At 55.3% G+C, this 12,012-nt stretch overlaps 1 protein-coding gene across 1 annotated transcript; it reads left to right on the forward strand.

Moving 5' to 3' along the window:
- Window positions 1-2,965: 2,965 nt before the first annotated feature.
- LOC101624511 (cytochrome b-c1 complex subunit 10) lies at window positions 2,966-6,097 on the forward strand. Its single transcript, XM_004689390.2, has 3 exons — window positions 2,966-3,087; window positions 5,274-5,422; window positions 5,940-6,097. Exons 1-2 carry the CDS (start codon window positions 3,038-3,040, stop codon window positions 5,392-5,394), a joined length of 171 nt encoding a protein of 56 aa, XP_004689447.1. The 5' UTR covers window positions 2,966-3,037; the 3' UTR covers window positions 5,395-5,422; window positions 5,940-6,097.
- Window positions 6,098-12,012: the final 5,915 nt, after the last annotated feature.

Raw genomic sequence — 12,012 nt, forward strand, 5'->3', positions numbered from 1 at the left:
GCAAGTAAGAAATACTCACTTTGTCAGAAAAGAAATGCCTTAAATAATAAACCGTGGAAGAGTTAAAACATATCACTCGCCGGAGGGAGACGCTGTGCAAACTGGCTTGTTCTGCAGAAGCCACCAGCGATTGTGCCTAAGCCGAATATTTTTTTTAAGGAAAATTTAAAAAAAGTTAGTTATGAGATTTTTTTTTTATTATTGTAGAAGAAAATTAGCAAGAATGATGCCTTTGGCCTTTTTTTTTTTAAGCTTTTTTTGCATATGTTTTGTAAGCGACAAATTTTTTTGTATAAAACTCATGTCTCTTGCTATTTCTGCTGTTTCTAGAACTAAGCGATGCATTTCATGATCAACCAGATTATTAAAAATTGTGTTAAAAAGACCCAGTGTAAACTGAGGTTCCCACCCCACCCCCCACTCTGGAAGCCTTGGGACATGGGATTGGAGTGGGTCCGGTGGGGACAGGAGGTGTTTGTCTCCCGATTTGTTTTTCAGAGATGGTTTTCTTGATTTTGTTGCGAGTAAAGTGGTAGTTGGGCCTTTCTCTCTATTGGGGGTCATCCCGTCCCCTCTAGGGGTCACTCTGGGCTCAGCTAAGGACTCTGGAAGCAGCTTAAGTGCCCCGGGCATCCTCTGATAGCATTCTTGGGCTCCTTCCCCCAAGCAGCCTGCCCTCTATAAAGACATACACCTCCTAAACAGGTTTTGTTGGGGCCAAATTCCTCGCCAGGAGCTATGTAACTGGACCGTGGTGCTGGGAATCCCCCAGACGTCTCCCAGCATTCCTTTGATGGGAGAGGCCACAGAGAAGCCCCTGCTACCCACACTTGGGAGTGTGGACAAGGCTGGAGCACAGCTTGTGGCCCCACAGTAGGGGGCCTCAGCAGCTGGCCTTTGAGCCCACCCCCAATCTCTGGTCTTGTGTGGCACCAGAAGCTTTAAAACCAAACCTAGTCCTGGAATCCTGTGGTCCCAGGAAGATCTGATAATTGTCACCCTCTATGACCCCCACATGTGAAGCCTGTGGGATCTCAGCTTTCCTTTTTACCACCTGCAAAGGGGTCTTATCACCCCCATTATAGCCAGCATGCCAGGCATGCCCACAGTACCCTTCTGCCTGGACTAACCCTGGGGCTGGGATCCCTGAGGCTGGGTAATTGGATGCCAGACAGGAGCTTAAGGAAACCCCAGGGCCAGTGCCAGGCACTATAACCTGAGGATACTTGGTCCTCTGGGGCTGGGGGGTCGGGGGGGGGGGGTTTCCCATCCCCCAAAGAGGCTAATCCAGGGGACTTGGAAGTGCCAGTCCTTTGTGGGGCTTCTTAGTGACCACATGGTCTGCATCCGAGGCGCCTATCTCCCTCTCCTTAGCTTCTGGGTTTGTAGATAGTATGGACGGGAGGGGCCATGACCTCAGAGATCAGCCCGGTGTGGGGGCAGGTAACACGGAGAAACACCCACCCGTGGTTGTGTCCCAAGTACCTCAAGAGAAGCATTTTCCAAAGCTGCTTTAAAGAATTTATACAAGTGCCAATATAGCTGGCTGGATTACTTGAATTTTCTAATGATCCTCTTTTAAGGTCAGTATGTAACAGCACTGCCCTGTATGTAAAAGCACTGTAGCAATAAAGGTGACATGAAATGGCCCCATCTTTCAGCTGCTGTGTGCTTAGTAGTGAAAATTGGGGGTCAGAAAAGGAATGCTTTCAAGTAGTGGCCCCTTGTGTCCACATCACAAGGAGGTGGCTTATGTGACCTGAGGTGTCCCATGAAAGATTGCACTGGTCGCATAGGGGTTAAGTCTCAGTCTAGCAGACTGAGGCCAGAGTCTATCCAACCAGGGGTGACTCACATGGTGCAGCAGACCTCTTCTGTCTCCCCACTGCTACTTCGGTGTGTTGCATTAAATCTGTTCTGCTCCCCACTCTGGGGAGTCCTCTCACCCCCTGCACCCCTCCCACCCGTTCTATGCATAACTAAAGCAATCTTTAGAAAAAGATGGTAATAGGGCGAGGGTACTCCAGTCACCAGCAAACCCGAAGGTGAGTCTCAGCTGGAGCACCCAGCACTGGGGGTGGTTAATACACAGCGGCATGTACTCTCACCAGAGCCGGAAATTCAGGTCAAGGTGTTGCAGGGTCCATTCCCGAGTTGCCAGGGGAAGGTCGTCCTGCCTCTTTCAGCTGTGGGGGGCGCCAGGTCTCGGACTTGTGACCCAGCCTCTGCCTCCATCCTCCCATGGCCTCTACCTCTGCTGTGTCCACATTCCTCTCTCAAAAGGGCACAGTCGTGGCACCAGTGCCCCCTCCCACCTCCAGCAAGGTAATAACCACCTTAATGATACCCGCAAAAACCTTATTTCCGAAGGAGATTCCGAGCTTGACGTGGCTTTCCGACACCTAATTGGGACTGCCCTGAGGACTCGACCAGGCAGTGACCGAAGCCAGCAGCGCCGCAGATGGACGGGAAGGTGGCCGCTGAGGGCTCCCCGGTGCGGCGGGCGCCTGCACGTGTGACAGGGCTCCCAGTGATTTGGAAGCCGGATCGGCTCACCCTAAGGCGCTGCCAACCCAACGCATCAGCTGGTGCCCGGAGCAGCTGTAAGACTGGGGGTGGCTGAGGCCTCAGCCCTCCCCGCCCCCCACCCCGACCCAGGGCACGTCCCTTCCCCGTTCGGCCTCAGTTTCCTTAACTAAAACATTTTGGGGCACAGTAAGAGCACAGCGTTGCAGTCAACTACGGTGGCGGCCACCCAGTGGTGGGGCACTGTGACCACGGAAGCCGGGAAACACGAGCAGCCTCGCGCGACACGCGGCCACAAGCCCCGCCCCCGGCCCGCCCCGTCGGTCCGCGCCGTGAAGTTGTCCGGCTCCTCCCGGAAGTTACCGTGGAAGCGACCGCTTTTCGCGTCTGCGCGCGCAGCACCGGCGGGGGCGGGGCCTTCGTCTCCGCACGCGCACTTCGGCAGCCGCGCCTGCGCAGCGCGGACTTGCTGGGAGGGCCGGGGTCACCCTGAGCCGCGGACGGTACCAGGATGCTGACCAGATTCCTGGGTCCGCGCTACCGCGAGCTGGCCAAGAACTGGTGAGGACGCGGCACCCGACCCCTCCACACTCCTTCTTCCCCTGTCCGTTCCACCGCTGCTCGACCCTGAGTTGTGCTGTCCCCAGTGCCAAGTTCAGATGGGGACACTGAGGCTCGCAGAGGCAGAGCGGTCTGTCCCCGGCACACGTCCGTGGGGGCGGGGGCCCGGCCTCCGGGCCGCGCCGCGGTGAGCCTGTTTCCCCAGCGCTCCCGAGGGCCGGGTCTGGACACACCTCGGCTCTCAGGCCTGAAAACGGGACCTGGACGCCTTGGCCTTGCTGTTTTGTAACGTACGATACCGAACAGCAGCGTGAAACCGATGGCAGTCCCTGCCCCTGCCGCCACGTGGGAGGCCGGTGCGATCGAGGTGACCCCGGCTGGGAGGCCCAGGCTTGGGACGACCTCAGCCCGGGGTGTCTGTGGTAGCCGCATGGAGGGCGCTGAGAACAGAGGCTTATGCGCGGCAGTTGTGCCCCTGATCCCCGGCAGGGAGTGACACGCGCGAGCCGTTTCTGGGCAGTGGAGCTGGTGAGGACCAACAATTACACACTGAGTCTGGCACGTACAGCTGTGAGACCCAGGTCTGGGACCTTCGCAGGTGCCGAGTGAAAGTCACCAGCAGCCATGCAGCTCAGGACTCCTCAGGCTGGGTCTTGGTTCCCATCTGTGCCTGGGTAGAGACTCCCCGAGGCTCCCAAGCACCAGCCCCTGGTGCGAGCCTTCCCCTGGAGGAGGAAAAGCCAACGGATGAGGTTTATATGATTTAAGTAACAAAGGGGAGGGGGCTTGCGGGGTCCCACAGCCCCTGGCTTCTGGGAGACAAGACTTTGAACCTGCGTGTTAGCCCCATGCCCCAAAGCCCTGGTTTCTTCTGAAAACAGAAGAGCAAGGCGAGGGTGTGACAAGGAAATGCCAGGAGGGGCATCGATGTCGTTACCCTCTGCATCCTTCCTTGGTGCCTATGGCAGGTTCAGGTTCACAGTTGCTTCCCTCCTTCTGCGTGACCACAGGGTACCAAGGCGGGATGACCACGAAGATGGTCAGGCACGGGCGCCTCTGGCTATCGGTAGCACTAAGAGCTGTTGAGCTGTGGGAGGGTCCTTCTCTGTCGGACACTTGACACTGCCTGATGTGACAGCAGTAGCCCCAGCCCCACCAGGCACAGTTGAGTCACGTGGGCCGTGTATGTGTGTGGGGGGGGTGTTGGTAGGACCTTGGGGCAGGGTAGGTAGCAGGTGTTCGCTTCCCGGTGGAAACAGACCCTTCTCCTCTAAGGAGCAGCCCTCTGACATGCCGGGCGAGTGGGTTATGGTGACCAGCAAGGAGGCGACCTGGATTCAAATTTTGGCCTTTCTTGGCCTGTGGTGGGATCTGTCATGTCATGTGTCATTGTCATTGTCATCACATCATCAGTTTCTGTGGGGCAGGAATTAGGGTGAAACAGCCGGTCCCCTGTCAGGTGGTCCCCTGCAGCCTCCGGAGGCTGCAGCCCCCCATTCCCATGCTCACACCTGTGCTTATTGGTGGAGGGCAACTCACGGCGTGATAGCTGGGCCCCCAGAGGGGAGCATGCCTGTGACGGAAGCCACTGTCCCTGGGCAGGGGCTCCTGTCCCCTCTCTTTACTCATTACAGTGGGCCCAGCTCCGGCTCCAGGGGCAGGCCAGGTGGATGCTAGGGCTGACCACTGGGAGGTGGGGCTCAGTTCATGTCACGTGACCTCAGGAAGTGGGCAAATGCTGGCTGGTGCTGGGCGCCCCACCTGGGTTTTGTGCTTTGCCGCCTGCACCCGCAGTGGCTCACCTGCCCTCTGCGTGGGCAGCGTCCTGGTAGGTGTCCTCCTCTGGGGCGTCGCCCTCGGGGGGGGGGGCCCAACAGGTTGCTGTAAGCTCCCCTGCTGCTGCCTGCGGGCCAGCGCTACCTCTTGTTATGTACTGCTGAGCAGCAGTAGAGTTTCTCTCTGTAAGCAGGTCCCGACATGAAAGCAGGTGGGAGTGGTCGCACAGACACGACAAAGGTTGGGCCCACAGGCACCCTGCCCAGGCCCTCTGCCTCAGGGACGGCCGGAGGGATGAGTCTACACCTGGGCAGGCACCAGCCTTACACCGGTGCTGGGGGTGGTGAGGGGCCCGGCTGTATGGCGGGAAGTGAGTCCTGCGCAGGGCTTGACCCCTTGTCCCCTTACAGGATTCCCACGGCGGGTATGTGGGGTGCCGTGGGCGCCGTGGGGTTGGTGTGGGCCACTGACTGGAGGCTGATTCTGGACTGGGTGCCCTACATCAATGGCAAATTTAAGAAGGACAGTTAATGTAAGCAGTCCTCCAAGGACCCCTCTGGTAAGTTTCAGCGCTGTCGGTGGGTGAACCCAGTATGGGGCGTTGTTTCTGGGACTGAGGGCTTGGGGGCTCACCTAGGCTGTTCACCCTGAAGAATCCTGCCTGAGCGTGGGGCTCCCTAGGCACTGAGCTGCAGGGGAAATAGTCTCAGCCTTTGGGGGTGGGCTCTGGCCCACAGTGCTCATTCCTGCAGGCGACCTGGCCGCGCACCGTGCCCAGCCCTAGGTGGGACAGAGACACCCTGTTGGGCGGCGAGGGCAGCCAGCCGCCCCCCAGCTGCAGGCGCTTTGAACCTGGCTGGCCCATTTGTCTCTGCTGTGCCAGCCACTACCACGTTGAGTCCACGTGGCGGTGTGCCTGCCCCGTCATCGCTGTCACAGCGTAGATGGCCGCCGCCGCTGCCCACGCAGCAGCTTTAGGGGCACCGGGGTTCGGGGTTTGGGTGGGAAGCCCGCTGCAGCACCCATGTTCCGCCTCGCCACGGTGGGGAGCCGCTCACCCTGCTTGTTCCCTCCAGGTGTCTGCTGATGCCGGTTTCCCCGTTTGCGTCTGAAACCGCCTAAGCCCTCACCGGACCTTGAGGACGGCCACAGCTCCCGTCCACAGCCCCCGAGGACTTTCTGAAAATGGGTTGGTGTTGACAGCACACGGCATTAAACCCCGCTCTGAAATCTGCCCGCCTGGATGTGGTTGTGCTGGAACTTGGTTACCCGAGCTGCGGCCTGGCGTGGGGAGGCTGGGGAGGGGCCTTTCAGCGCCCAAATTAGGCCATCTGGGAGTTTCTGGACGGGCAGGAGGGGCCTGAGGTGCTCCAGGGTGTTCGCATGACGCCATCTCTCAGACAGTATCCTCATCATTAAGCAGCAGGTGGGTGGGTAACCAGGCGCACAGGCTCCAGCAGGTGGGCAGGTAGCAGGTGGGAGGGGGCCGGGGCTGGCAGCCCCCAGGAGCCTCCAGCCCCCGCCAGCCCCGCACCCTGGCTAGCTTCTTGCCGGCGCTCTCTTCCCAGCTCGCTCTCATCTGTCCCGTTGTGCTTGCATTGCAACGGCAGGTTGCACGAACGCCCGTGTTCATGCCCCAGCACCCCGGCATCACTCGCCACGGGTGGGCAGTGAAGCCTGCGGAAAGCAAAGCACCCGTGGTGGCCAGAGGCCAGTGGCGGGACGGCAAAGAAAAGCCTGAGTTGCACCATTTCTCCCTACAACGTGACTGTTCCTGCCTTAAATGTCCACTATCAAGCACAAGCATTCATTCCCACAGCTTCTCTGGCTCAAGAAACTGGAAGGAGCTTATCGGGGTGAGCCCGCCACCGGGGGCTCCCCCACAGAGGCTCCAGCTCCTGGCGGCGAACCGCTTCCGCATCAGCGCCCTCGCGTGGCCGCGGGCGGAGGCGCAGCTCCTCTCCAGGCTCAGCTTGGACTTCCACGTGGTGGCCATCTCCCCCTGTCTCTGCAGAGGCTATGCACCTTTCACAAACTACCCTCAGCGGGGTAGAGGTAGGGTCTGTGGCTTGTTTTTTATTTCTTAGAGGACTCCCCAGAGTCAGCGGAGAACAGAACAGGCAGCTCCACAGAAATACACTGCTGCGGGGAGCAGTGGGGAGACCTGCCATTTGGGTCACTCCCTGGCCGGGGATGGAACTCACGCTGAGGGGGCTGGCAGTAGCTTGGCAGCACTCTTCCCCAGCCCCTGCACAATCAAGGAGGCCCTTATTTTTTATTTAAAGATTGGTGAATGCATAGAAAAACTGGGCTGCAGGCCAGAGGTACTGGAAACCAGAGACAGAGCTACTGAGACACACTGCTGAGGGGGCAGCAGGAAGACAGGAGAGGGCTGCTGCGCCCTGGAGGTCATTCCCTGGCTGGGGGTGGAACTCAGGCCTCAGAGGTGATAGAGGAGACTCACCTCTAGGCCACGGAGGAGGCGGGGCTGTATTTTTTTTTTTTTTACAAGATTTATTTATTTATTCGTACAGAACTGGGATACAGGCCAGAGATGCAGAAGGTGAGAGGATTCACCAGAGACAGAGCGGGGAGCAGAACAGGCAGATCAACGAAGTACACTGCTGAGGGGAGCAGTGGGCGGGTCAGGAGAGGTCTGCCGCGCCATGTGGTCTCCTCTGGGGCAGGCAGGAATCGAACTCATGTGGAAGTGGCTTAAGCTTCTTTGTGCTGTGATTTAACCCGCTGCGCCACCAGGGAGGGCCCAGGGGTCTGTATTTTTAAAGGAGGAACATCAGAGCTGTGAACATGCTAAGCCATCACAAGGGTTACACTGCATAGTTAGTTCCTGTTTCCCCTGCCCAGTTCTTGCCAAGTTCTTGAAATTTCCAGGAACATTCTATGCATCTTTGTGAAAATAGCTACTCTATTAGGGAGCGCCAGCTGCCGTGACTAAATACCACTGACTGGGCAGCTTAAATAGCAGAAAGGAATTTCCTCAGTTTCGGAAGCTGTAAGTCCAAGGTCAAGGTTCCAAAAGGGTCGATGTCTGGTAAGGTTTCTTTCTTGGCGCGCAATGACCATCTTCTCTGTGTGTCCTGACGTGGCCTTTACTGGATGCCATGGGTGCGTGGAGGAGAGGGAGACGTGTTCTGGTGTCCCCTAGAAGATACTTTGCGCCACCCCTTGGACTTCATTAAGCTTTCACTGCATCTTTAGAGACCCGACTCCAAATACTTCCACATGGGGTGTGTATAGGGGCGGGGGCTGGAGTATCAGGGCTTCCTGTTTGCATCAAGGCTTGCCTGGGGGTTGGTCAACAATGTTAACTGGTCTTCTGGGGCATTGGTCTGCCATCACTTGCTATTAAAAATAACATCTGTGCTACTATGTGTGAACATGTCAGAGATCACCTGCGAGGGGTGTATGAGATAAACAAGCTGCACTTAGAATGTTTAAACAATTTCTAACTCACGCAGGGTAGACTGCTGAGCAGCATCACAAGCAAAAGGAAGCGTGCGTGCCTGCCCATAAACTTTTTGTAATGATAGTTTTAATGAAAATACAACTCAGTTTGGTCCAATGAAAGCAAGCAAATTATCCCCAGGAAAATTCCAGGAGGCTCAAGAGGTTAAAGCACAGTGCTAGGAAGCTGACTGCAGCCACTGCAGCACGAGTTTGATCCCCTGCCGCAGTGGTGACCTGTCCTGACCCGCTCGCTGCTCCCCACTCTGTCTCTGGTATACTTGGTCAGTCAGCCTATTCTGCTCCCCACTCTGTCTCTGGTGAATCCTCTCGCACCCCCGCACCTCTGACCTGTACCCCAGTTCTCTATGCATAAATAAGTAAATAAATCTTTTTTAAAATAGTTTAGCAAACTATTATGTCAAAAAAACTTCCAATATGTTGATACATTCTCAATCACTTTAATTCCAAAGGGGGGGAGTTTAACCATTTAAAAAAACATGCCTCATTCTTACTAAAAAAGTAGTTCACAAAGACAAAATCCTGTCATTTGCAGTAACAAGTATGGACCTACAGAGCATTATGCTAAGTGACATAATTCAGAAGGACAAACACCATTTCATCCAAGTGGCAAAGAAACAAGAAGGAACAAAACAAAAATGTTGGGCCCCAGGGGCACTGCGCCCCTCAGCAGTGTGTTTCAGTCAGTGCTCCTGTTCTGCTCCCCACTCTGTCTCTGGCGAGTGCTCGCACCCTCTTACACTTCTGGTCTGTACCCCATAAATAAATATGCATAAATAAATCTATAAAAAAATTAAAAATTTTAGCTTCTAAGAGCAAAATCGAGACTACCGGAGGACAGTGCTTAAATAGGTGAAAGGAGTCAGTTATCTCGTGAAAGGCGAACTGGACTTCTGGTGAGCGACATCACTATACAGAATTTGCTTTATCATGATGCATACCTGAAATTTGTATTGCTTTAACAGAAAAATATAAAAAAGCCTTTATATGGAGATGCCTGTTGCATGCTGCGCTAGGATTTTTGGTCTGCAGATGCCGAGGTGTGGAGGGACACTGCCCTGCAGCGCAGAGCCGGCGGCCCTGGAAATGTCAGTCGGGCTGCATGGGCTTGAGGCAGACTTAGCAAAGCAAGAGCAAAGAGGTATGATGATGAGACGTCAAAATGTTTAAGGCAGGACGGAGTCCAAGGAAGAGGAGCCGCCCGTTTTCTAGAGCGGGTGCCCTGTCACACCCCATTCACAGCGCAGGGCTCCAGTTTCTCCACGTGCTTCTCAGCTCTTGCTGTTTTTCCCGTTCTAGCCACCTAAATGGGTGTCTAGTGTAGGACTAACTGGAAGACCGGAATTTGTGCCACCGTCACCACCAGATGCCAGTAGAACAGGAGGTGAAACTTTAAGGGCTCTTTAGTCAACAGCTGGCAGTCTGGCTGACAGGAAGGTTAACACCTTGAACCATTTTATTTCCAGTTTTTTGTTTTTTAAGATTTTCTTTATTTAGAACTGGGGTGTAGGCCAAAGGTTTGGGGGGAGGTGAGAGGCTTGACCAGAGACAAAATGGGGAGCAGAGCAGGCAGAGCCACTGAAATCCACTGCTGAGGGGAGCAGCGGAGTGACAGGAGTTTGCTGTGCTAGCTCCCTGGCCGGGGGTTGAACTCAGGCCCTCAGTGGGCCTTCAGGTTTGTAGTGCTGAGCCACCAGCACTAGGCCACCAGGGAAGACCCCCATTTTGAATTTTAAAGATTTTATGTTTGCATACAGAACTGGGGTACAGGCCAGAGGTGCAGGGGCGGTGAGAGGCTTCATCAGAGACGGAGTGGGGAGCAGAACAGGCCAACTGACGAAGTATACAGTCTGAGGGGAGCAGCAGGGAGACAGGAGAGGTCTGCTGCACCATTTGGGTCAGCTCCCTGGCGGGGACAGAACTCGTGCTGAAGCAGCTGTGGCTAGCTTCACAGTGCTGTACTTGAACCCGTTGCACCGCCAGGGAGAGCCCAATAAATAAATCTTTTTTTAAAAAAAGTTTAACAGGATAATCCTAGCCAACAAGTCCATTATCCAACAAGTCCACACTTGGGTCGACACTAAAAAGGACTCAAAGCAGACTAAAGAGTTAATACTTTTCCCCTTTTGTACATCTTTGAGTAGTTTCCCTCTTTACAATAAACATGGCTATCTTGTAAACATGGCTATCTTGTAACTAATTTTTTTCTAGTAAAAGTGAAAATATTTTAATTCCCAAGCTTTGAGAAGTAAAATTAATGCATGTCAGAACATTATCAAGTTGAAGTAACTGTTCCATAAATTAACCCATTTATTATAAGCTGGCCATGTTTCAAGGTACAGAGCTCCCACTGCTTCCAGTGCCTCAGTCTTGGCTTTCACTGTGGTGGCAGAAGCTGGTTGGGTCCGGGAACCAAAGGCCCAATCCCTACAGATGGCCTCTTCATCTTGGTTTTGCCACAGAAGGAGCAAATTTGTCTGGTGTGTTGGCTGACTTCAGTTTCCTTCACTGTTTTCCTGAGGGAGGACCGTGAAAGGCCCCCTCATTTATAAAGATCCCCACCTCCTTGCTGCCTTTGGCCATGTCCTCACAAACTAGGTCAGTGCCCAGAAAGGGTGTAATTTTTTAATTAACAAATGCAGTCCCGTGCTCAGGAAGAAGACCCACCCAGCTGTGAAGAGTGCTGTCCTGCAGGAGGGCCAGGGTCAAGTCCTGGCTCAGGTTTAACTGGGCAGACGTGAGCCCTAAGGGCTCAGCCAGCATTGTCATGCGGTCACCACCTTTCAGGGTGCCTGCCTGGCCACTTTGCCCTTTATCTGTGAGTGAGCCCTGCTCACTGGAGCCTGCTGAAGTCTATACAGCGGACTCCTTGGAAATCCAGGGAGGGAAGAGACATAATTGTGAGAAGTTGCCTTTATGAAAAGCCTTGTGACACCTGCATGTCGTGACCTCGGGTTGCAGGTCCTGAACTTGCCTATAGATACAGAGCCTAATGGCTAGGAAGCCACTTATGGGGGGAGATCCACATGTGCACACCACCCCGCTATTCCCCTCTGAGCAGCTAGGGTCTCTTTACCAACATCGTCCCCACTCAGGAACAGTGGCCAGAGACCAGGCGCTAGGACAGGAGGGACACGAGGCCCAGCCTTCTGACACTGGTCACAGCTCCGCCCACAAACTCGGCAATCTTTCCCTAAGTACCTGCTTTGGGCCAATTAGGCTCTGCCATGGACTGGGGTGGAGGGGTGTTTATGGGGAGTTGGGGGTACTCAGGGAGGCACCTGTTCCCTTTGGCTGGCAAGAGCAAGGGGTGGGGGGGGGTAAACATTCTATAGGAAGGTCATGGATCCCCCAAGCGAGATGGCGGCGGGACTAAAGTGCAGGCAGGGAGATCCTGGATTCAGAGCCTCAGGAAAGCGCTGGCTGGGAATTAGGCTCTGCGGGGGGGAACGGTCAGAACACCCTCAGAAGTGGACGCAGCTGAAGAGCTCGCAGGCTAGGATCCCGGGCGGGGGCGGGGTGGAGGTTCGACTCTCCGAGACTCGGGCCGGGCCGTGGGAACAGGGTAGGACGGAGAGCAGCAGCCCGACAGCGCGGCCGAGGGCAGGGCTCGTGGGCAGCCCACGGCCAGCGAGCCGGAGCAGGCCGGACGAGCGCGGCCCC

Source organism: Condylura cristata, unplaced genomic scaffold (genome assembly GCF_000260355.1).
Source record: "Condylura cristata isolate star-nosed mole 26May11 unplaced genomic scaffold, ConCri1.0 scaffold00025, whole genome shotgun sequence".
NCBI classification, from domain to species: Eukaryota; Metazoa; Chordata; class Mammalia; order Eulipotyphla; family Talpidae; genus Condylura; species Condylura cristata.